The sequence below is a fragment of the Drosophila suzukii genome, chromosome X (genome assembly GCF_043229965.1).
Source record: "Drosophila suzukii chromosome X, CBGP_Dsuzu_IsoJpt1.0, whole genome shotgun sequence".
Taxonomy (NCBI): domain Eukaryota; kingdom Metazoa; phylum Arthropoda; class Insecta; order Diptera; family Drosophilidae; genus Drosophila; species Drosophila suzukii.
In genome coordinates, this window is record NC_092084.1 from 7,695,661 (window position 1) to 7,716,312 (window position 20,652).

Below are 20,652 nucleotides of genomic sequence, written 5' to 3' on the forward strand. Positions count from 1 at the left end.
AAACGTAAGAAAACGTAAGGTGTCAGCAAAACGTAAGCCAACGTGAGTGTCAGTAACACGTAAGCCATCGTAAGTGTCAGTGAAAAAGGCCTGAAAAGCCTCAGCGTAAGTGATTTCGCTATCGATATTTGGCAGAGACACCCTCCTGCTGGAGGGAAAATATCGATAGAATTCTGTTCCGTTCTGGGTGACCGCTTAAAATATTTGTTGTATATTTGAAAAAGTAAAGTGTAAAATGCAAAGCAAGTTTTTTTTTGAAAGACTTATGACTTATCTTTTGTACGTCTCTATGGGCGTATCTTTATTACTTTCGAAAATAAATACCTGCAATTGGAATCGGCTTACGAAATATTGCCCTTATTAATCAAATTGTATACCAGATCATTAAGTCGCTATAATATCCTAACTACTGTAGTGCACTATGACACTTAACAGGGCTGATATAGGTGGCGTGTTAGTAAACGCTGTTAGGGGGCTCAAAAATTGACCATACAGCAAGAAAGTCTCCGTTAGCATTATGTTAGTTAACATTCCTAGGCAGCGTGACCAGTTTTGTTATGTTCGTATCGATACTATCGATATCGAAATTGATTTCAGGAGTAGATGTTTTGAAAACATCGATACCTCTAGCATTGCATTACGCATTTGCTACGCGAATTTTGAGCCTTTAATTTAAACAATTATTGTGGACTCCAGCCGGTCGTCAGAGTCCCGGTTGTCGCCAACGTAGTTTATTGATTGCATTGGTAATTTAATTGCAGTCAGTATCCGCGATTTGATTGAATTAAGCGCGAGTTTAATTGCCGGCGCGTGTGTGTGTACATCTTCTCTCGATGTGTGTGTGTGTGCAGTTGCAGTGCTGCAACTTGGGTGTACGTGCGTGTGTGCGTGCAAAACTGCTCCTTTGTTTGCCCATAAAAAAAAACGGCGTCGCCTTTGCTCAGTTGTTGTTGTAGTTGCACCACCCCCTCCCTGCCCGCTCTACCCTTTGCTGCATTTGTAGTTGTCATTGTCATTGCCGCCGCTAAAGCTTCTGCCGGCGCTAGGGTGTGTGCTGAAAAATGGAAAAGGAAAAGGAAAGAGAAAAGCGAGAAAACAGGAACTAGAAAAAGAAAATCCACCCCCACCCCCGCTTCCCAATTAAGTGCACGCAACTAGAAAGTAACACCCGATAATCGGCTGCAATATATGCGAAAAATTACAGGAAGAAAACTAGGAAAAATGTCAATAAATGCATATAAGCAACAACAACAACGTGACCAAAAACCAACCACCAGGAGAGCATATGTGTGTGTGTGTGTGTGTGTGTGTGTTTAGTGGGCAGTGGGTGAAAACAACAAAAAAGCTAGCCGGCTTGTTTTTAGCCACCCCCAACCAAGCGAAAGAGAGAGAGTGAGGGATGCAGATGCAGATGAGATGTGCCGCTCCTTTTCGCTCTGCTCTCCCACGCCGCCCGTTAACCGTTAGCAGCTCTCAGCTCTCCTGCAGGTTGCACCTGTTCCCGTCTCGTTCTCACTTTGCAACATCGCCTGTGCCGTGTGTTGTATTGCCTTTGATTTTTGCTCGACTCTGTTCGCCGTCTTTTTTCTAAATCACTTGACCCCATTACCTGGTGGCTGGCCAATACCTGCTTGGCCGCCCCCTGCCTCGCCTCCTTTTACCCCCCCAGTGGTCATTTGTTTTGCCGCTTTCTAACAAACAGAAAACAGTTGAATTGGCGCATGCTCTCTCTCTCACGGCTTTTACTAACTGCACTTGGGAAATTACAGTGTGGCCTCTTAAAAGTAAATAATAATAAGAGTAGTGAAAAGTAAATTATTTAAAACAATTTTCTCTTACTTTGAAAAATAATATGTATATGAGTTATTCTTATAACAAAAATGAAAAAAAACTGTCCTTGTTTTTTGTTGACTTCACAGAGTGTTTACTGTATTTATCCATAAACTCCAAGCTAAGTGGGTTTTGTGCGTAAGTGTGCGTGTGAAGCTCTCCGTGAAATTTATCAAAGGATCGTTAACCCTTAGGAGTGGCATATTAACCCTTACCGCTGGCTGGATCGTATTGTTTGTACACTTGCAAAACCAAAATGAGTCTGAAACAGTCCCACTTAAATACATTTTTTATCCCAATATTTGCATAAAAAAATGTTTGGAGAGGGTTCCAAAAAAAAGGATCGCTAACCCTTAGGTGTGGCATATTAACCCCCTACTGCCGGATGGCACCATTTTTGCACAGTGTTTTTCCTCGCCTTTCCTGGTGTACAAGCAAACATTGGCATACACACACAAACATACGCGGAGTGTGCGAGTGTTGGTCTGGCTCATCCGGCTTTAGTGGACACCATTCTTGTCCAGCTTTCTCTTTTCAATAGTCGTATAGTCGCAATAGCAAGTGCATCTCTCTTTTTTTATAAAATTTATTTTTTTTTTTGTTATTGCCTATTGTTGTTTGCCTTATCGGATTCGGATTCGGTGTACGATGAGTCAGGAGCGGCGGCAAACCGATAACAAACTGTGGAATGTCCCCCGCGCACCCAAGTGATATCATACTTATAAGGCTATGTTTGCCATTTTCCAGAAACGAAACTGAGAAGCGAAACGACCAGGAGAGAGGAGAGGAGTGGAGCGGAGCGGATAGGATAGCAGAGCGAAAGAGAGCGACTGGAGCGGACTAGCAGCGACACTCGACCATACACAATCCACAATCGACACTCTACACTCGACCAGAGAACATCCAGTATCCAGCACATCCGCATCGGATCGCCATCACATCGGATCGAAGCCCCCCATCGCAACCAAGTAGCCAGTAACCATGGCCTGGCGATTCAAGGCTTCCAAGTACAAAAATGCCGCACCCATTGTGCCCAAGGCGGAGGCCTGCGTCCGCGAGATCTGCGTGGGCAGCTACCAGACGTACGGGAACAACATCGCCGCCTCCGGCGCCTTCATGGCCTTCAACTGGGAGCACACCGGGTCCAGTGTCGCCGTCCTTCCGCTGGACGACTGCGGCCGGAAGAGCAAGACCATGCCGCTCCTCCACGGGCACACGGACACAGTGACGGACCTCAAGTTCTCGCCGTTCCACGACGGACTGTTGGCCACCGCCTCGCAGGATTGCCTGGTAAGAGATATATATGGGATCAACATATTCGCATACATCATTATGATATAGGTCAGGAAGTTGCATTATTTGGAGATTATGCCACCTAGGCCATAAAGCCAACCACTTTCTATATACCACTCTCCTAAATACTATTCAGAAATAGTTTAGGAATGTTCAAATATCTTGGATCTTTCTTTAGTTTTTATATCAAGGGACCCTTACATATTTTTTTTTAACAAAACTCTCGAATACTGGTACTTAATTGTATTTGTTATATTTATATAAATCTGAAAAATATAATTTTGATTGGTGAAAGAGCCCACTTTCTAAAAATCACTCCGTGATAGCATATATTTTATAATTATTAATTTAATATTTTATGTGTAATTTATCTTTTAAATATATAAATAATATTATTAGTAATTCGCATTAAACTCCGAATAATCAGACATATAAAATGTAATAAGTCATCACTGTCCCCATGATATTGACTGGTAATGAATATGTCCATCTGTTTCTGTGAAATTTGCGATTTCATTTCTTTATTTAAATAATATACATGAATTACGAATTATTCACAAAATATCTCACTTTATCTTTGTTCCTTTATTATACTCTCAATAATAATATTGTGAAATTGAAAGTAGTTGTATTCAAAAGAATGGAACTAATTGATGAGTACCAGAAAACAATAATGCTTTATTTATAGCAACAGCTCAGCCACAAACCCATAAAAAATCATTTTATTAATCACAAATTTGATAGTAGGAAAGTGACTATGACGAACATGATAGAAAATTCCCCCTGCTAATCAACCAACGTCCACTCTATCCGCAGGTTAAGGTCTGGCACGTACCGGAAAAAGGTCTGGAGCAGTCGCTCTCCGATCCGGAGGCCATTTTCTCACACAAGCAGAGGCGCGTGGAGACAGTGGGCTTCCATCCGACGGCCGATGGCTTGATGTACTCCACAGCCGCCGGCTGCGTGGCTCTCTTTGATCTCAGCACCCAGAAGGAGATCTTCTGTAAGTCAACAGCTTCCCTCTTGCAAATGAACTTAAAGTAAATGCACCTTTGTTTCCCGCAGCGAACAATGAGCATCCAGAGGTGATACAGTCGGCCAGTTGGCGCGAGGATGGTTCCGTATTGGCCACTAGTTGCAAGGACAAGTGTGTGCGAATCTTCGATCCCCGAGCCGCCGGTTCCCCCATTCAGTTGACTGCTGAATCGCACCAGAGCATCAAGGATTCACGGGTTGTCTGGCTGGGCAATCAGCAGCGTATCCTTACCACCGGTTTCGACGCCGCCCGACTGCGTCAGGTGATCATCCGTGATGTGCGCAACTTCAACACGCCGGAGAAGACTCTCGAACTGGACTGCTCCACAGGCATACTAATGCCGCTGTTCGATCCTGATACCAATATGCTTTTCCTAGCCGGAAAGGGTGACACAACCATTAACTATTTGGAGATTACGGACAAGGATCCGTATTTGATTGAGGGATTGCGTCACACCGGCGAGCAGACGAAGGGAGCTTGTCTGGTGCCCAAGCGGGCACTCAAGGTCATGGAGGCAGAGGTCAACCGGGTGCTGCAACTGACTTCCAACATGGTCATACCCATTATGTACCAGGTGCCGCGAAAGGTGCGTAATTCCCGAACCTCAATTTAAAGGCAAATGCTAATTGAAAAAGTTCCCAGACATATCGCGACTTCCACGCAGATCTCTATCCGGAGACCACTGGCTACAAGACGGAACTGGTGGCCGGCGAATGGCTGAATGGCGGCAACCAGGCGGTGCCCAAGATGAGCCTGGATCCCGCCAAGCGCGAGCATGGCGATGAGCCAATTATTGTAAGTTATCTTCCCATAAAGGGTATGTTTTTTAGATCATGACTGGTGGTGTAAGGTCGTTAAGGGTTAAATCAGTTAGGGTTTTATAGTCAGCATTTCTTGGGTGTTTTGTTTAACCCCCATTTGGCCATCAATGCAGATTCATCGCGGCAACCTAAGCGATTTCGTAAAGAACCTGGAAAATCAGCGGGCAAAGAGTAACACCATCGGGAAACAAATTCCCAGTCAGCCGGCTAAGCGCAACGATAATGAGCACTTTGTAATGCTGAACAAGGGCAATAACTTTGAGGAGAAGAACGGCAATGACAACAGCAGCGAAAGCAACGGCAAGAAGAGCACACCCTCGCAATCCCAGCCAGATGGGGAGTGCAGTGAGCTCATACGTAAATTCGAGGCCAAATACAAGGTGGACACGGATAAGGAGAAGGCCAATGCCTACGCCCAGTCCCAGGAGGATGACAAGGAGTCACCCACCGAGCAGGAGCACTCGACGGGCAGCAGCGAGGAGGTCTCCTCGTCCGGCGGCCTGGACAACCATTCGGCCAGTGGCAGCCACTCGCCGCCGAAGCCCATGCCGCGCACCTCGCGCAACAATTCCCTGCCGGAGGCCAGCGATTCCGCTGGGGAGAGCAGCAGCACCACCACACCACGCCCGAGGCCACGCACCACCGCTGCGTCTGCCTACAAGGTGCCGTCACCATCACACCACACTCCAGCCACTCCTTGTTTTTTTTTTGTTGATTTTTTAAGATTTTGTTCACAATATTTTTTGGAGCTCGCACGTCGTATGGCTATCGTTTTGTAATTTGTTTTGATTTCGATAAGTTTTCTATTTGCTGAGAGTGAAAACTTGTTAGGAATTGTATTTTATATTGAAACAAAAAAGTTGTTCTCTTCAGTTGTTTATTCCTAGAAGTTTACTTGAGATTTGTTTTGTTTCCCACTTATTATTTGTATACCTCATATTATTGCATTGGTTAATCTACTTGTTTATTATACTTTTGAGTACAACGTGGCTTGACGTTCATTTTTCAAATTTATACCTTTGGTTTTGTTTCACTCAGGTAACTTATTATTGATTATTGCCTGATATAGTGTTGCTTTTGCCAATAACTAAGTCAACAAAAATCCGACATCTACTGAATCATATTTTACCGATTCACGTTTGTTTTTCTTCAACTGCATATGGTTGGAGGTTTGTTTTGCTTGTGAAACAAGTATGGCTTTTGTTTTCAGTTGATAGTTGTTTTCTTATTGGTACATTTTCAGTTCTTTTCGATATCTGTTATAAGCCCAGACTTTTTGTAGTTTGTCTCGGTTTCGTATTTTGATTTCGTAAGGGGTACTTATGAGTTTACATTAAGGTTTATGTTTAAGATATAGTTAACTTCAATGTTTTTATTATTCTGCAGCCACGTTTGGGCCCGAAGCCCTTCTCCAGCACCACAGGTGACGTGTCGTTTGACAAGGTGTTCGCCGTACCCCTGGCACCGGGATCCCATGAGAATATCTCGAACGTGGGCCAGGACAGCGGCGTGGATATGACACCCGCCCAGGGGCCAAAGCCTGATCTCATTGTGGAAATCGAAATCAAAAGTGAGGAGACTGACTCGCTGAAATGAAGAGACTTTCAGTAATTGACAACTTTATTCTTCATTGCAGAGAAACACGAAAGGGAGCCTGCCCCGGCGGTGGCCGGAAATGGAGTCCAGAAATCGCTAACCACCTCGGAGCGTCGCAAGGTAAGACCGCACATCAAATGGGGTCTTTATAAAATTCACTCCTATTCTACTATAACGTTTTGCTCGCCCTCTCTTACATGCCTCTGCCAACAACAAACAAAATTCGCCTTCTTCTGCCTAACTTACTTTGAAACGATCCCGATAATTTCCAACTAACCCCTAAAAACCAACCTACTCTTCTATACTTGAACCACTGCCACTTCTGCAACGGGAACTACTGTAGTCCTCGGCTGACGATGATGAATCATCCGACAAGGTCTGCTAAAGGGAAGCCCCACTTGACTATCCTAGCATAAACTAATCTCCTACTTTGTTTTCCATGGCTTCTCTTAGATATTCGAGCAGAGCTCCGAGTCGTCGGAGAACTCGGCTGAGGGCGAGGATCGGACGGATGCGGATCTGCGACGCAGTTGCTCCTCCAGGAGTAGCTTTGCCGAACGGCGGCGCATATACGAGAATCGCTCGAAGAGTCAGGTGGATGAGAAGCCTCAGTCGCCAGTACCATTGTAAGTGGGACCTTCAAATTGTAGTCGACTTCCAAACTCATCACTATCGAATGTATCTCTAAACAACAGACGCCGCGAGCACTCCAAAGTGGAGCCACTGAAGCCCAGCCAACAGCAACAGCAGCAGGGCAACCTTATTGACACCAAGCGCATCTCGGTGCCGGAGGGCAAACTGATGGAGGAGCACCGCCGCGGAAATGGCGCAGGAATCAAAAAGTCCGCCACGGAGGCCGCCTTTAGTGCTGCCAGCACCAAGCGCACCTCCACCGTCTTCGGAAAGGTGTCCAAGTTCCGGCACTTAAAGGGCACTCCCGGCCACAAGTCCACGCACATCGAGAACTTGCGCAACCTGAGCCGCCAGATACCGGGCGAGTGCAATGGCTTCCACGCCAACCAGGAGCGCGTTGCAGTGCCACTTTCTGGACCCGGTGGCAAGATTGCCATCTTTGAGTTGAGCCGACCTGGACGATTGCCCGACGGCGTGATTCCCTCGTTGGTAAACGGCAGCAACATCATGGACTTCCAGTGGGATCCGTTCGATGCCCAGCGTTTGGCTGTGGCCTGCGACGATGGCATCGTGAAGATCTGGCACATTGAAGCCGGCGGATTAAGTGAGCCGACAAACACACCAGCCGGCGAGCTGACCGCTCACCTGGACAAGATCTACTTTATACGCTTCCACCCACTGGCTGCCGATGTTCTGCTGACCGCCAGCTACGATATGACCATTAAGCTGTGGGATTTGCGCACCATGAGTGAGAAGTGTTCGCTGTCGGGGCACACTGATCAGATCTTTGACTTCGCCTGGAGTCCCTGCGGCCGGTTGGGCGCTACTGTGTGCAAGGATGGCAAGATAAGGGTCTACAATCCGAGGAAATCGGAGACGCCCATACGGGAAGGCAACGGACCGGTTGGCACTCGTGGAGCTCGCATCACCTGGGCGCTGGAGGGCCACTACATCGTCTGCACTGGCTTTGACAAGTAGGATATTGCAAAATGTGCCATGAAATGAAATTGTAACTGAAATGTTGTACACTTTTTCAGGGTTTCGGAGCGACAGATCAGCGTGTACAATGCTCAGAAGCTGTCGGCGCCATTGAACACGGCCAGTTTGGATGTGTCGCCCTCGATACTGATTCCCTTCTACGACGAGGATAGCTCCACACTGTTTGTAACGGGCAAGGGCGACTCCACAATCTACTGCTACGAGATCACCGACGAGGAGCCGTACATCTGCCCCCTGTCGCATCATCGTTGCACCTCGCTGCACCAGGGCCTAAGTTTCCTCACCAAGAACCACTGTGACGTGGCCAGCGTAGAGTTCTCGAAGGCCTATCGGCTGACCAATACCACAATTGAGCCCCTGAGTTTCACAGTGCCCCGCATCAAGGTGGGTTGTGGGATGCCTGTTCCATATTTTCGTTTCTATTCTGACTGATTTGGCTTTTGCAGAGCGAGCTGTTCCAAGACGATCTGTTCCCACCCACTCGCATCACCTGGAGCGCCACGCTAAGCTCTGAGGACTGGTTTGCTAGCAACGACAAGGCGGCACCCAAGGTCAGCCTCAAGCCAGAGGGCATGGAGACATGTAAGTAATGCGACTCTCTGTGGTATTAGCATAAACTAATCCTATCTCTATTTACAGTATCTTCCATACAGCAAGTGCCAGCGCAGCCCGTGAAGAAGCCGGATCATGCCCAGTTCGGAGGTCAGAAGTCCGAATACGAGATCAACAAGCAGCAGGAGGTGAGCTCTAGTTAGCCACTTGGTTCACATTTGGTCCAACTATCAAAAATCGCTGCTTACAGATCCAGAAATCAGTGAGCGCGCGCATGGAGTTCACCACCAAGCTGGAGCAGGACGACATGGAGGGCGTGGACGAAAACGAGTGGCAGGAGTAGCAGTGTATCCAGCGTCTGCGGCGGACATGAACCATGGAAATCAGTTCACAATTTAGCGTTTAACCAATGGTCGTAATTTTTTTTACCAATCTAGACATGACGCGGCATCATGACAACACAGCAAAGTGCTCGACATATATATACACATAGACTTTTGGGCGAGCGTATATAGACAACTCGTAGTTAAGCCGAAAGTAAAACTAACACACTACCAGTACCCACACTCCAGTACACACACCCTCATCCCTCAGTTCCTCGCTCCTCCGCCATTTACTGCAGTTGCTCAATAATTGCCAAATTACAAATCATAAGCCAGTTTTGTTCGTTTTGTTTAACGTTTATTTTTGTGTGTGTCCTTTTTATATTTTTTTTTAATTGTGTGTATTAATTTTTGATATACCTATATGTTTGTTTTTTGTGTGCTATTTAAGTAGTTAGTCCAAAATTAGTTTAGCCTATTTAGGTGTTTACACTTACGATTAATTTCCTGGGTTCTCCAGTGTCCTTTAGTTTGTGTGGCCATATAGGAAGAAGTGAAGAGGACTCTTAGATGATACTACTTTTACATATACGCCTATGTATTTCCCTCTCAGTTTTTTTCATGTTTGCATGTGAGTGAGTGAGAGAGAGAGAGTGTGTGTGTGTCCGTCTGTCCCCCTCGTTCGCATCATTTCACCCCCTTTCTACCAACCCCCCATCCCATTCAAAAACAATCCATATAAAGAAAAAACCCGCCCAAATCGAGTAGATGATACCCCCCAAACGTCTTTTCTAGTCTTTCGCATCACTCGATCCCCCAAAGACCCCCTTTTTCATTCCCCAATCCAAGACAAGATACTAAAACATATAGACTGTAGCCAAGACAAGAGAAAAATGCTGAGATCTACAATCAAGCGAGACAATTTTTGTACTGTATAATGCGTAAATCAAACATACTGCAACAGCCGAATCAAACCGAAAAGACATGCAAATAACTAATAACAATTCCAAAATGTATAACGAAAAGACTTGAACAACGGATGGGTCAGTTGCCCAGCTGCCCATCTCCATCCTCTGAATCCTCCTCCCCCAAACTCTCCCCTACTAACGCAAAAAGAAAGTGAAAAATTTGAATATTAAAAAGGGGAATGAAAGTAATGAGTTGCCATTGAAACGTACGCGTTTGTAATACGTTTGTGAACGGGAAGGCAATAGAACGTAACTCGAGTAGCATACCCATAGGCAATAACGTTTTGTACTTGCAATAGAATATACATTTACACATATATATACATGATATATTATATATTTTGTATACCAATCGTAACTAAAGCAGGCCAAGAACTCGAACTCCTGGCTGAAACGACTGAACTGATCCAACAGGGCGAATACCGTGGCAAATTCAAATTTAAATCTTTCAAAACAAGAACAACAACCACACAACAGACCAACAACCATTCTCGGGTAACGGGCAATATTGTGCTAGACAAGGTTCTATTATACAGATTATATATACACACATACCATACGCATAGTTATAGGCATATTAACGTCGCAAAGCAAAGGTCCCAAGCTAAGGCCCAGGCCCAGCAATTCCAAATCGAAGTCCAAGCTGCATTTAAATCCAAACGCCATGGAACGACTGACAGACAAGTATTCGCTAAACATTCTGATCTGCCCCGCCCCCCCCAGTTCCGACTAGTACTTATGTCCGAGATTATCCCAAAAAAGAAGAAGAATTTCAAGAGGTTGGATACGGAACATGGATATGCATTTCTATGATCACAAGGTCCCATGGCCCAGTAAAACCAAATCCAAATCCAATTCCCATCCCCCGAAACCGACCGCCCGCAGATATTATGTCATTCTGTATTTATTAGCCATATTCGATTACGATTTTCGAACGTCTCTCTTATTTATATTTATATACATATATCTATAACAATACCAATATACGAAAATACAACTTCAAGCGATATATAATACGACGATTGATTGACGATTGCTGATTCACAACGGAAATCAAAGCGATTAAGTGTACGAGTGTAAGCAGAAAGTAGAGAGGATGGATTAAGAAAGTGCAGAAGCAGCAGCAGGAGCAGAATCGGAATCAGAAGCATACACATTATTTATACAATTTATTTTACAGTACGAGTATATCCGATAACCCCCATCCGATACTCTAGCCCTAAGTTATAATTACAATAATAATAATGAAAGCAAAAATATATTTATATACATAATTCAATAAAAAAAACAAACGAAAAAAACCAATAAAAAAAGAGTTTTTTTAACTGAAATAATATTAAGTTCTAGTTTCCAAAACTGCACTTCTAAATTCTATAACTTGGGTAATTGGAACCCGATTTTAAAGTGGGATACCTCTATGAGTTTGTGGTTGAATTCTCTAATATTCTACATTTGAATATTTCATTTACAAGAGGGTCAACATTTTAGCCCGTTCTCATGTCAGATTTTTCCGTATTTCCAATGGCTTTCAGAATGGGAACCCAAAACTGCACTTCTAAATTCTATAACTTGGGTAATTGGAACCCGATTTTCATGTGGGATACCTCTATGAGTTTGTGGTTAAATTCTCTAATATTCTACATTTAAACATTTCATTTACAAGAGGGTCAACATTTTAGCCCATTCTCATGTCAGATTTTCCCGTACTTCACATGGCTTTCAGAATGGGAACCCAAAACTGCACTTCTAAATTCTATAACGTGAGTTATAGGATCCCGATTTTCATGTGGGATATCTCTATGAGTTTGTTGTTGAATTCTCTAATATTCTACATTTAAATATTTCATTTACAAGAGGGTCAAAATTTTAGCCCATTCCCATGTCAGATTTTTCCGTATTTCCAATGGCTTTTGGAATGGGAACCCAAAACTGCAGTTCAAGATTCCATAACTTGGGTTATTGGAACCCGATTTTTAAGTGGGATACCTCTATGAGTTTGTGGTTAAATTCTCTAATATTCTACATTTAAATATTTCATTTACAAGAGGGTCAACATTTTAGCCCATTCTCATGTCAGATTTTTCCGTATTTCCAATGGCTTTTGGAATGGCAGCCCAAAACTGTACTTCTAGATTCTAGCCCAAAACTGTACTTCTAGATTCCATAACTTGAGTTATTGGAACCCAATTTTAAAGTGGGATATCTCTATTAGTTTGTGGTTGAATTCTCTAATATTCTTCATTTAAATATTCAACATTTTAGCCCATTCTCATGTCAGATTTTTCGAATTTCAGAAAGGGATCCCAAAACTGCACTTCCTATGCTTAACATATATTCATATACCAATTTATCTTCAAAGCTGGAATCGAACTGGTTTTAAACAGTTTACTTGTGATGGGTTTGGTAGGTGGGTTACCAAGACAACGAGTTGTCTTTCTGGCTTTTCATATCATGGGTCATCGAACAAACAAGCAAAGAAGGTTTTGCGAATTTTTCCGAAGGGCCAGTTGTAGTCGGAGCTGGAGCACGGATTGGAGTCCAGGCGGCGGATATGAAGTTCCTGCTGAAGAAATGCCTTCGCAAGAAGGCGCCGGAGATGAAGCCCGGGGCCATCTTAGATGCCGTCATCTCGCAATCCTCGGCCACCGCATGCAAATGCCTGCTCTACAAGCTGGCGGACTACAAAAGAGGTAAGGAATTGGGTGACCCCGATTTACTAATCGTGATAAGTGACCCAAATATGACACATCCAAAACTTTAGCCTGCGTTGTTCATTCATTAGTTATATTTAGTAATAGATCAAAATGCATTGAAGTTAGATGCCAAAGTTATATCATCCATATCCATGATTATGGTAGGGATAGTATTTGGTGACCCCGAACCATTGAAAAAGTACTTTGTTTGGGTGAAAACGTACTTGTAGGTATTTATTGGAAGTAGGAATGCCACACGATGATCTATAAATGTAGATGTAATGAACACTGTAATAATAACCACCAATCCTGGCCAGGTGGCGACCTCATCGACGCCATTAACTCGGGTGGACTGATTGCCGTGGAGCAGCTAATCCGCGAGCAGTTCGGTGTATTCATGTACAACGATGGCAAGGGACAGGTGATCAATCGGGCGGAGTTCCTGCGCTGGAAGTACCGCGACCACACTGAGGTGACCATACCCATCGAGGCGTCACTGTCTATCCACGATCCGCTGGGCAAATGGGAAGACCACAAGGCCTGCTGGCAGATGCAGTACCGCGGCGCCCTGGGCGAGAGTCTGCTTCATGTGCTGATCATTTGCGATTCAAAGGTGCACACCAAGCTGGCGCGGGTGCTGCTCCGTGTGTTCCCCAACCTGGCGCTGGACGTGATGGAGGGCGAGGAGTATCTGGGCGCGAGTGCCCTGCACCTGTCCATCGCCTACAGCAACAACGAGCTGGTGGCGGATCTGATCGAGGCCGGAGCGAACATCAATCAGCGGGCGATCGGCAGCTTCTTCCTGCCCCGTGACCAGCAGCGTGCTCATCCGGCCAAGAGCACCGACTACGAGGGACTGGCCTACATGGGTGAGTATCCCTTGGCCTGGGCCGCCTGCTGTGCCAACGAGAGTGTCTACAACCTGCTGGTGGACTGCGGATCCGACCCGGATGCCCAGGACTCCTTCGGCAACATGATTCTGCACATGGTGGTGGTGTGCGACAAGCTGGACATGTTCGGCTACGCCCTGCGCCATCCCAAGACCCCGGCCAAGAATGGCATTGTCAACCAGACGGGACTCACTCCCCTCACCCTGGCCTGTAAGTTGGGCCGCGAGGAGCTGTTCCGCGAGATGTTGGAGCTGTCCGCCCGCGAGTTCTGGCGGTACAGTAACATCACCTGCTCTGGATACCCCCTCAATGCGTTGGACACACTTTTGCCGGACGGAAGGACTAGTGAGTACTGTCAAAAATAAGGACATCAATGAGTCCTATCACAAATAAGCATTATTTTTAAGATCTAAATATCGACTATGAGAATACAATTATGCAGATCATATGTAATGATATTAAATATAAAATTGATTACATCCAGACAAATGAAGTAGTACAAGAGACAACATATGTATGTACTTAAAGAAATATAAGTATTGTAATATTTTCTATACATGAATGTGGTCTATATAATCCATATAAAATAATATACATGTATACATTCTATATCATATTTTTTTTTTTAAATAATATCAATACCTTATTGAAACAGATTGGAATTCCGCTTTGTTTATCATCCTGAACGGAACCAAGCCGGAGCATCTGGACATGTTGGACGGTGGCATCATCCAGCGCCTCCTGGAGGAGAAGTGGAAGACATTTGCGCAGAACCAGTTCCTGAAGCGCCTGCTCATCCTGTCCACCCATCTGCTGTGCCTGTCCGTATCCGTTTATTTGCGACCCGCCCACAATGGTGAAGCCGAGGGCGAGGACTCCGAGGGATCGGAATCACTGACAGCCGCTATTCAGGAAATGGAGACGGACGACGGGAATGGAAAGGATGGGAATAGTGCCCAAACGGTGGCTAGATATTGCGCAGAGTTTGCTACCTTGGCAGGAGTTCTCAGTTACGTAATTTTCCAGCAAGGCGACGAGATCAAGAACCAGGGACTATCCGCATTTCTTAAACAGCTGGTAAGGGTCTAATTAATCTTTTCGAAGTATTATTGTGATCTGAAAAGCTTTTCAATGTTGTAAGGACTAAAACTCTCTATAACTTTAATTTAAATTTGAAAGATAAACAACACCATAATAATTATTACTAGGTATTATTGAAAAAAAGTACATAATACTTTGTTCTACTGTCATTTCTAAGTCCCATGCTCCGGCAAAGGCTATTTTCCTGTTCTCCAATTTGCTGATCCTGGCGTGCATTCCGTTTCGTCTGATTGGTGACACCGATACCGAGGAGGCCATCTTGATCTTTGCTGTCCCGGGCTCATGGTTCCTTCTTATGTTCTTCGCTGGGTGAGTGAGATTACTATGTTCCTCTCGAAGGCATCTGAATTCGGACCATTTTAGTGCCATTCGGCTGACGGGTCCCTTTGTGACCATGATCTACTCCATGATCACGGGTGACATGTTCACCTTCGGCATTATCTACTGCATTGTGCTGTGTGGATTCTCGCAGGCCTTCTACTTCCTGTACAAGGGACATCCCCAGGTGCAGTCCACCATGTTCAACACCTACACCAGCACCTGGATGGCCCTCTTCCAAACCACTTTGGGCGATTATAACGTGAGGGGGTGACCTCGATCATATGTTCCTTTCATAGTATACAGTAGATTTCCCCTTGCAGTATCCCGATCTGAACCAAACCACGTACCCCAATCTCTCCAAGACCGTGTTCATCATCTTCATGATCTTTGTGCCCATCCTGCTGCTCAACATGTTGATTGCCATGATGGGCAACACCTATGTGACCGTGATTGAGCAGTCGGAGAAGGAGTGGATGAAGCAGTGGGCCAAGATCGTCGTCACCCTGGAGCGTGCGGTGCCGCAGGCGGATGCCAAGGGCTATCTGGAGGCCTACTCCATTCCGCTGGGTCCCTCCGACGATTCGGGATTTGAGGTGCGCGGCGTGATGGTCATCAAGAGCAAGAGCAAAACGAGGGCTAAGCAGCGCAAAGGAGCCGTCTCCAACTGGAAGGTAAGAGTAGATGCATTGCCTCTTAGCCACTTTAACCAGCCTAACACGATTTCGGACCAATCCTGAACAGCGTGTGGGTCGTGTGACGTTGACGGCGCTCAAGAAGCGCGGAATGACCGGCGAGGAGATGCGTCGCCTTATGTGGGGCCGGGCCTCAATCTCCAGTCCCGTGAAGATCGCCAAGCAGAAGCTTAAGGATCCCTACAACCTGCACGCCGATTCGGACTTCACCAACGCCATGGACATGCTGGCCTTCGCCAACGATCCAGCCTCGTCCAATGGCATTGTTCTGCGAACGGTGACAGCTCCTCCGCCTGCGCCGCCAGCTCCGGATCCCTTCAGGGAGCTGATCATGATGTCGGACCAGCGACCAGAGACCCATGATCCTCACTACTTCGCCGGCTTGCAGCAGCTGGCCAACAAGGCCTTCGATTTGGTGGAGCAAACGATGAAGACGCAGCCGCAGGCACCGATGGCTAAAAAGATGGATCCACCGCCGGTCGCTACAGCGGGCACAGCAACGCCTGCCCCCACTGCAGCTCAAGATGCTCCTCCCGACCTAATGGCCATTCCCCTGCCCATATCAAATCTGAGCAATTTGTTTCAGGACCCCAAGGACATCGTCGATCCGAAGAAGCTGGAGGAGTTCATGGCTATGCTGGCTGAGGTGGAGACCGAGGAGAGCGACAGCGGTGGACCCATTCTGGGCAAGCTGTCGCTGGCCAAGCGGACGCACAACGCCTTGTCCAAGGCAGATATCCGGCGGGAGCAGCCGGGATTCGAGGGTCACAGCCACGGTCAGTTTCAACCCATGTCCTCGGTGTGGGCGCCACCTGGTTTGGATGAGGATACGGTAAGTGGGTAAAAATTAAATAAATGATTTCATGCAAGTTGTACCTTTAATCTCAGGGTTTCCACTTCGATGAGGCCGTGGCGGAGGAGGTGCTGACCATCGAACAGGAAGCCGAGGTGGAGACCGAGGACGGCAATGGGGGCCAGGACAGCGAGGATCTGCCCACAGCTGAGGAAGTGCATGCCACCATGAAGCAGTTCCATCTGCGCAAGTGCCAGCCAGCGCAGGATGAGGCCGCTCGAAGGGCAAAAAGTGCCCGCGTTCGTCGAAGGAATAAGTGAGTAATAATGCCTTCACATCATTCTCTAAGTCCCTCTCCTCCAAAGCAGAGTTTCGCCGGAACAAAGTGATGATCAAGATGAGCGCAACCAGCGGGGACGATCGGCTTACACCAGAAAGACGCAATCGCCGCCCGATCCCCTGGAACCGTGGAGCACCCGCGAGCTGCAGGACATCAACAAGATCCTGGCCAGAAAGTGAACACAGCGCAGCAGTTTCTGGCACATAGTCCTTGGTGGCTTATAATTGTTTGTCAGAGCTTAGCTTAATTAGAAGTACAAATACATAATAAACCGCGGGTGCCACACGAAACGCTGGGTTATGCTTTGGACCGGTGGCATCCGCGTCATACACTAGTTTTCCCATTATTCTCTCTAAGTGCTAGGTTTAAAAGTGGTGGAGGTGGCGGTGTTTGTTTGGAGGAGGTGAAACCTGCAGCCAGGGGGGCGGGAGGGTCAGCAATAAATTACAATTGAGAAATCGTTTCTACAAAGATGCCTACGTCTTAGACACTAGCTATATATAATCTCCTCCGATATACAATCGTATACACCTACGTAAACTATAATATTATACATTGTGCTGGATGACAGGGGATGGCGCAATCAATGCCCGTTGCCAATGCCCGATTCCAATGCCTCCCGATGCTTCGATATGATTGCCAACTGTCCGTCTGTCCGTCCGGATTTGATTTGATTATTCCAGCTTTTACCGAAATCCGCCGGTTAGTGTGCGATCCGCGGACATGGTGGAGATCGTTTGCGCCTGCTGCTGCTGCTGTTGCTGCTGATGCTGCTGTTGCGCCGCCTGCTGCTGCGCCTGCGTCGCCGCCTGGGCACTGGTCATGGTCGAGTTTATGAAGATCGGCGTGCCACTGGCCACCGCGCTGGCGTTGCTCTGGCTGAGATTGGCATGCTGCTGCTGAACCTGCACTTGGACTTGTTGCTGTTGTTGCTGCTGCACTTGCACCTGCTGCTGCTGATGGGCCACCGTGGGTGCTCCGCCCAACTGGAGCAGCTGCTGCGCCGTCAGCAGCTGGGTGGGGATGATAACCTGCTGTTGCTGCTGCTGCTGCTGTTGCTGCTGCTGTTGTTGCTGCTGCTGTTGCATTTGCAGGCGCTGCAGGAGATGCAAATGGTTGGCATTGATGGCAATCTGTGAAGGAATAATTCAAAGCAATGAGTAATTATTCAAAGGATAAACGTAAGCTCTACTTACCGGCACATTGGTCAGCTCCCCCGTGGGCGTCACCACTTGCTGGAGCAGCTGAATCTGCTGCTGTTGTTGCTGATGCTGCTGTTGCTGTTGGGCGAGATTCTGGAGCAGGGCCGTCTGCTGCTGGGCGGCCGTTTGTGGCGCTGGCGTGGCGGTCAGTTGGCCGTTGGGGCCGGCAGTCAGGATCAACTGCTGGGTGGGTTGTTGGGCCGACACTATGTTGATGCCCAGGCTGTTGGGCAGATGGTTCTGGGTGGGCTGCGGTTGCTGTTGCACTTGCTGCACGAGCTGCGCCGCCTGCTGGCCGGGCAGTGCGATGAAGTACTGCAGCTGTTGCCCACCAGCTCCTTGCTGGATAATCTGGACCTGCTGTGGATGCGCCTGGTGATGTTGCTGCTGTTGTTGTTGCTGTTGCTGCTGGGCGGCATGTTGCTGCTGCTGCTGTTGTTGCTGCAGTTGCGCTGAGAAGATGTCGGAATTGACGGTGCTGAAGCCGAGCACCTCGGCTGCGTTGGCTGCGCCTGTGGTGTCCAGCTTTAGGCCGCCAGCCGTGGCCGCAGGTACGGAGGATCCACTGGCTACAAAGTTGCCCGTGGCGGAAGCATTGCCACCCACGGAGGCGGCCGCATTGGAGGTTGCTGTGTTGGACGTGGAGGCGGCACTGCTGGTCGAGCCCGCCATTCCGCTCGAACTGGAACTACTGCCATCCTTGCCCTTTTGCGCCGACGACGGCTTGATCTCCTCGCGCGGCACAATGTCGATGAGGAAGTCGAACTGGTCGTAGTTGGCGATGGCCTGGGCAATGTCCGAGCGCTGGAGCGTGCGCCGCCTGCTCTCTTCGGTGTGCACCCAGGCGTGCATGGTCAGCTCCTGGATGAAGTACTCGCAGGCCTTGGCGAACAGCAGCGGCGCCTCGCCGGCAATCATCTTGGCATTCTCGTCCAGCTTCATGATCTTCTTAATGCGAGCCAGCGGGAGTACCTGGTGCTTGGCATCCACCTGCCCGATCCCATGCACCTCGCTCACAATATTCGGCCAGAAGTTGTCGATCGTTGGCGGAGGCTTGCGGACCACCTGAGACCGGGTGGTCTTCGTGGTCTTCTCCTTGGCGGTGCTTCCGGTGGTGGCCACCGTCACACTCATGCTGGGATTCACCAATGTGCAGGTATTGGACACTAAGCTGGCCATGGGCACCGCCTGCTGTTGTTGCTGCTGCTGCTGACCCTGTCCCGGCTGATGCTGCTGCTGGGCGGCGGAGGAGGTGGTGACCACCACCGCATTAGGAGTCCGCCGCTGCATGGCCGCCGCCGCCGCAGGATTCTGGGACTTGGTGTACGCCTGGCCCAGCTCCATCTTGATGGGCGTCACTGTGATGGTGTTGTCGAACATCGAGGTGGCACTGCTGGAGGGGATTCAGGTTTAGATTCAGTTTCCTATTCAGAGGCAAAAAGGAGCGGCGCATAGCAAAAATCTCGGCTGTACCGCCTGTTTGGGGGAGGGGCGCTGGGATTTGCGCTCGGTTTGCGGGCGGAATTTACCTGTTTGGCGCCTTGCTCGTGCCGCCATTGTTGGTTGCGTACATGGCCCGGTTGGCTGGAGACCTAGGCTCGGCGTTGGCGGCGACCGGCTGGAGTCCACAATAATTGTTTAAATTAAATTGTCAAAATTCGCGTAGCAAATGCGTAATGCAATGCTGGAGGTATCGATGTCATCGATGTTTTCAAAACATCTACTCCTGAAATCAATTTCGATATCGATAGTATCGATACGAAGATAACAAATCTGGTCACGCTACAAAGGAATGTTAACTAACATAATGCTAACGGAGACTTTCTTGCTGTATGGTCAATTTTTGAGCCCCCTAACAGCGTTTACTAACACGCCACCTATAACAGCCCTGTTAAGTGTCATAGTGCACCACAGTAGTTAGGATATTATAGCGACTTAATGATTTGGTATACAATTTTATTAATAAGGGCAATATTTCGTAAGCCGATTCCAATTGCAGGTATTTATTTTCGAAAGTAATAAAGATACGCCCATAGAGACGTATAAAAGATAAGTCATAAGTCTTTCAAAACAAAAACTTGCTTTGCAAGTTTACTTTTTTACTTTTACTTTTTCAAATATACAACAAATATTTTAAGCGGTCACCCAGAACGGAACAGAATTCTATCGATATTATCCCTCAAGCAGGAGGGTGTCTCCGCCAAATATCGATAGCGAAATCACAACGCTAAGGCTATCTCCCTTTTTCACTGACACTTACGTTGGCTTACGTTTTTTTGCGAAGCAAATGCGTAATGCACCCTTGTCTTGTTCTTCTTCTGGGGTATCGATAGTATCGATATAACAACATCGAACATAACTTGAGCAAGGAGACCACAAGCATAACATTTTCCCTTTTCTTTAATATTCCAAGCGGTCACCTGCAAATAAATGTTAACTAACAGAGCAGAGGTCTGTTGTCGGCGTTTTAAAAAGCGCCATCTATAGCAGTCCGGTTAATAATACGCCAGCTATAACAGCCCTGTTAAGTGTCGGCGTTTTCCAATACGCCATCTATAACTATGGAAAT

General features: G+C 47.2%; 3 protein-coding genes across 8 annotated transcripts; 2 read left to right on the plus strand and 1 right to left on the minus strand.

The window, feature by feature from the left end:
• The first annotated feature begins 589 nt into the window (after positions 1-589).
• On the plus strand, positions 590-10,379 carry pod1 (coronin pod1). Of its 5 annotated transcripts, none has more exons than XM_036820302.3 (15): positions 590-746; positions 2,578-3,120; positions 3,940-4,126; positions 4,189-4,745; positions 4,802-4,954; positions 5,094-5,642; positions 6,367-6,550; positions 6,617-6,696; positions 6,920-6,952; positions 7,030-7,202; positions 7,272-8,183; positions 8,247-8,592; positions 8,655-8,790; positions 8,848-8,948; positions 9,011-10,379. In XM_036820302.3, exons 2-15 carry the CDS (start codon positions 2,812-2,814, stop codon positions 9,101-9,103), a joined length of 3,813 nt encoding a protein of 1,270 aa, XP_036676197.2. In that variant the 5' UTR covers positions 590-746; positions 2,578-2,811; the 3' UTR covers positions 9,104-10,379. The 5 variants fall into 5 exon arrangements, with proteins under 5 accessions (XP_036676197.2, XP_036676199.2, XP_016939248.2 ...); XM_036820303.3 differs by having other exon boundaries at positions 622-760; XM_036820304.3 differs by lacking the exon at positions 6,920-6,952.
• A 2,163-nt stretch (positions 10,380-12,542) lies between these two features.
• iav (transient receptor potential cation channel subfamily V iav) lies at positions 12,543-17,215 on the plus strand. The gene is made up of 9 exons (XM_017083772.4): positions 12,543-12,741; positions 13,062-13,979; positions 14,290-14,711; positions 14,893-15,044; positions 15,099-15,315; positions 15,377-15,727; positions 15,798-16,580; positions 16,637-16,857; positions 16,910-17,215. Exons 1-9 carry the CDS (start codon positions 12,603-12,605, stop codon positions 17,058-17,060), a joined length of 3,354 nt encoding a protein of 1,117 aa, XP_016939261.2. The 5' UTR covers positions 12,543-12,602; the 3' UTR covers positions 17,061-17,215.
• On the minus strand, positions 17,075-19,796 carry Nf-YC (nuclear factor Y-box C). Of its 2 annotated transcripts, none has more exons than XM_017083774.4 (3): positions 19,613-19,796; positions 18,078-19,473; positions 17,075-18,014 (listed from the first exon to the last, which is right to left on the minus strand). In XM_017083774.4, the coding sequence occupies exons 1-3, from the start codon at positions 19,654-19,656 to the stop codon at positions 17,568-17,570; spliced, it is 1,887 nt and encodes a 628-aa protein (XP_016939263.2). In that variant the 5' UTR covers positions 19,657-19,796; the 3' UTR covers positions 17,075-17,567. The 2 variants fall into 2 exon arrangements, with proteins under 2 accessions (XP_016939263.2, XP_016939262.2); XM_017083773.4 differs by having other exon boundaries at positions 18,078-19,476.
• Positions 19,797-20,652: the final 856 nt, after the last annotated feature.

Coding starts and splice junctions, on each gene's coding strand:
- pod1 (XM_036820302.3), top strand. CDS start 2,812: ATGGCCTGGCGATTCAAGGCTTCCAAGTACAAAAATGCCGCACCCATT. Junction 8,184..8,246: donor GTCTGCACTGGCTTTGACAA/GTAGGATATTGC, acceptor ACACTTTTTCAG/GGTTTCGGAGCGACAGATCA. Junction 8,593..8,654: donor TCACAGTGCCCCGCATCAAG/GTGGGTTGTGGG, acceptor TGGCTTTTGCAG/AGCGAGCTGTTCCAAGACGA.
- iav (XM_017083772.4), top strand. CDS start 12,603: ATGAAGTTCCTGCTGAAGAAATGCCTTCGCAAGAAGGCGCCGGAGATG. Junction 15,045..15,098: donor CTTCTTATGTTCTTCGCTGG/GTGAGTGAGATT, acceptor GGACCATTTTAG/TGCCATTCGGCTGACGGGTC. Junction 15,728..15,797: donor GAGCCGTCTCCAACTGGAAG/GTAAGAGTAGAT, acceptor AATCCTGAACAG/CGTGTGGGTCGTGTGACGTT.
- Nf-YC (XM_017083773.4), bottom strand. CDS start 19,656: ATGTACGCAACCAACAATGGCGGCACGAGCAAGGCGCCAAACAG. Junction 19,477..19,612: donor ACGAGCAAGGCGCCAAACAG/GTAAATTCCGCC, acceptor AATCCCCTCCAG/CAGTGCCACCTCGATGTTCG. Junction 18,015..18,077: donor GGGAGCTGACCAATGTGCCG/GTAAGTAGAGCT, acceptor ATTCCTTCACAG/ATTGCCATCAATGCCAACCA.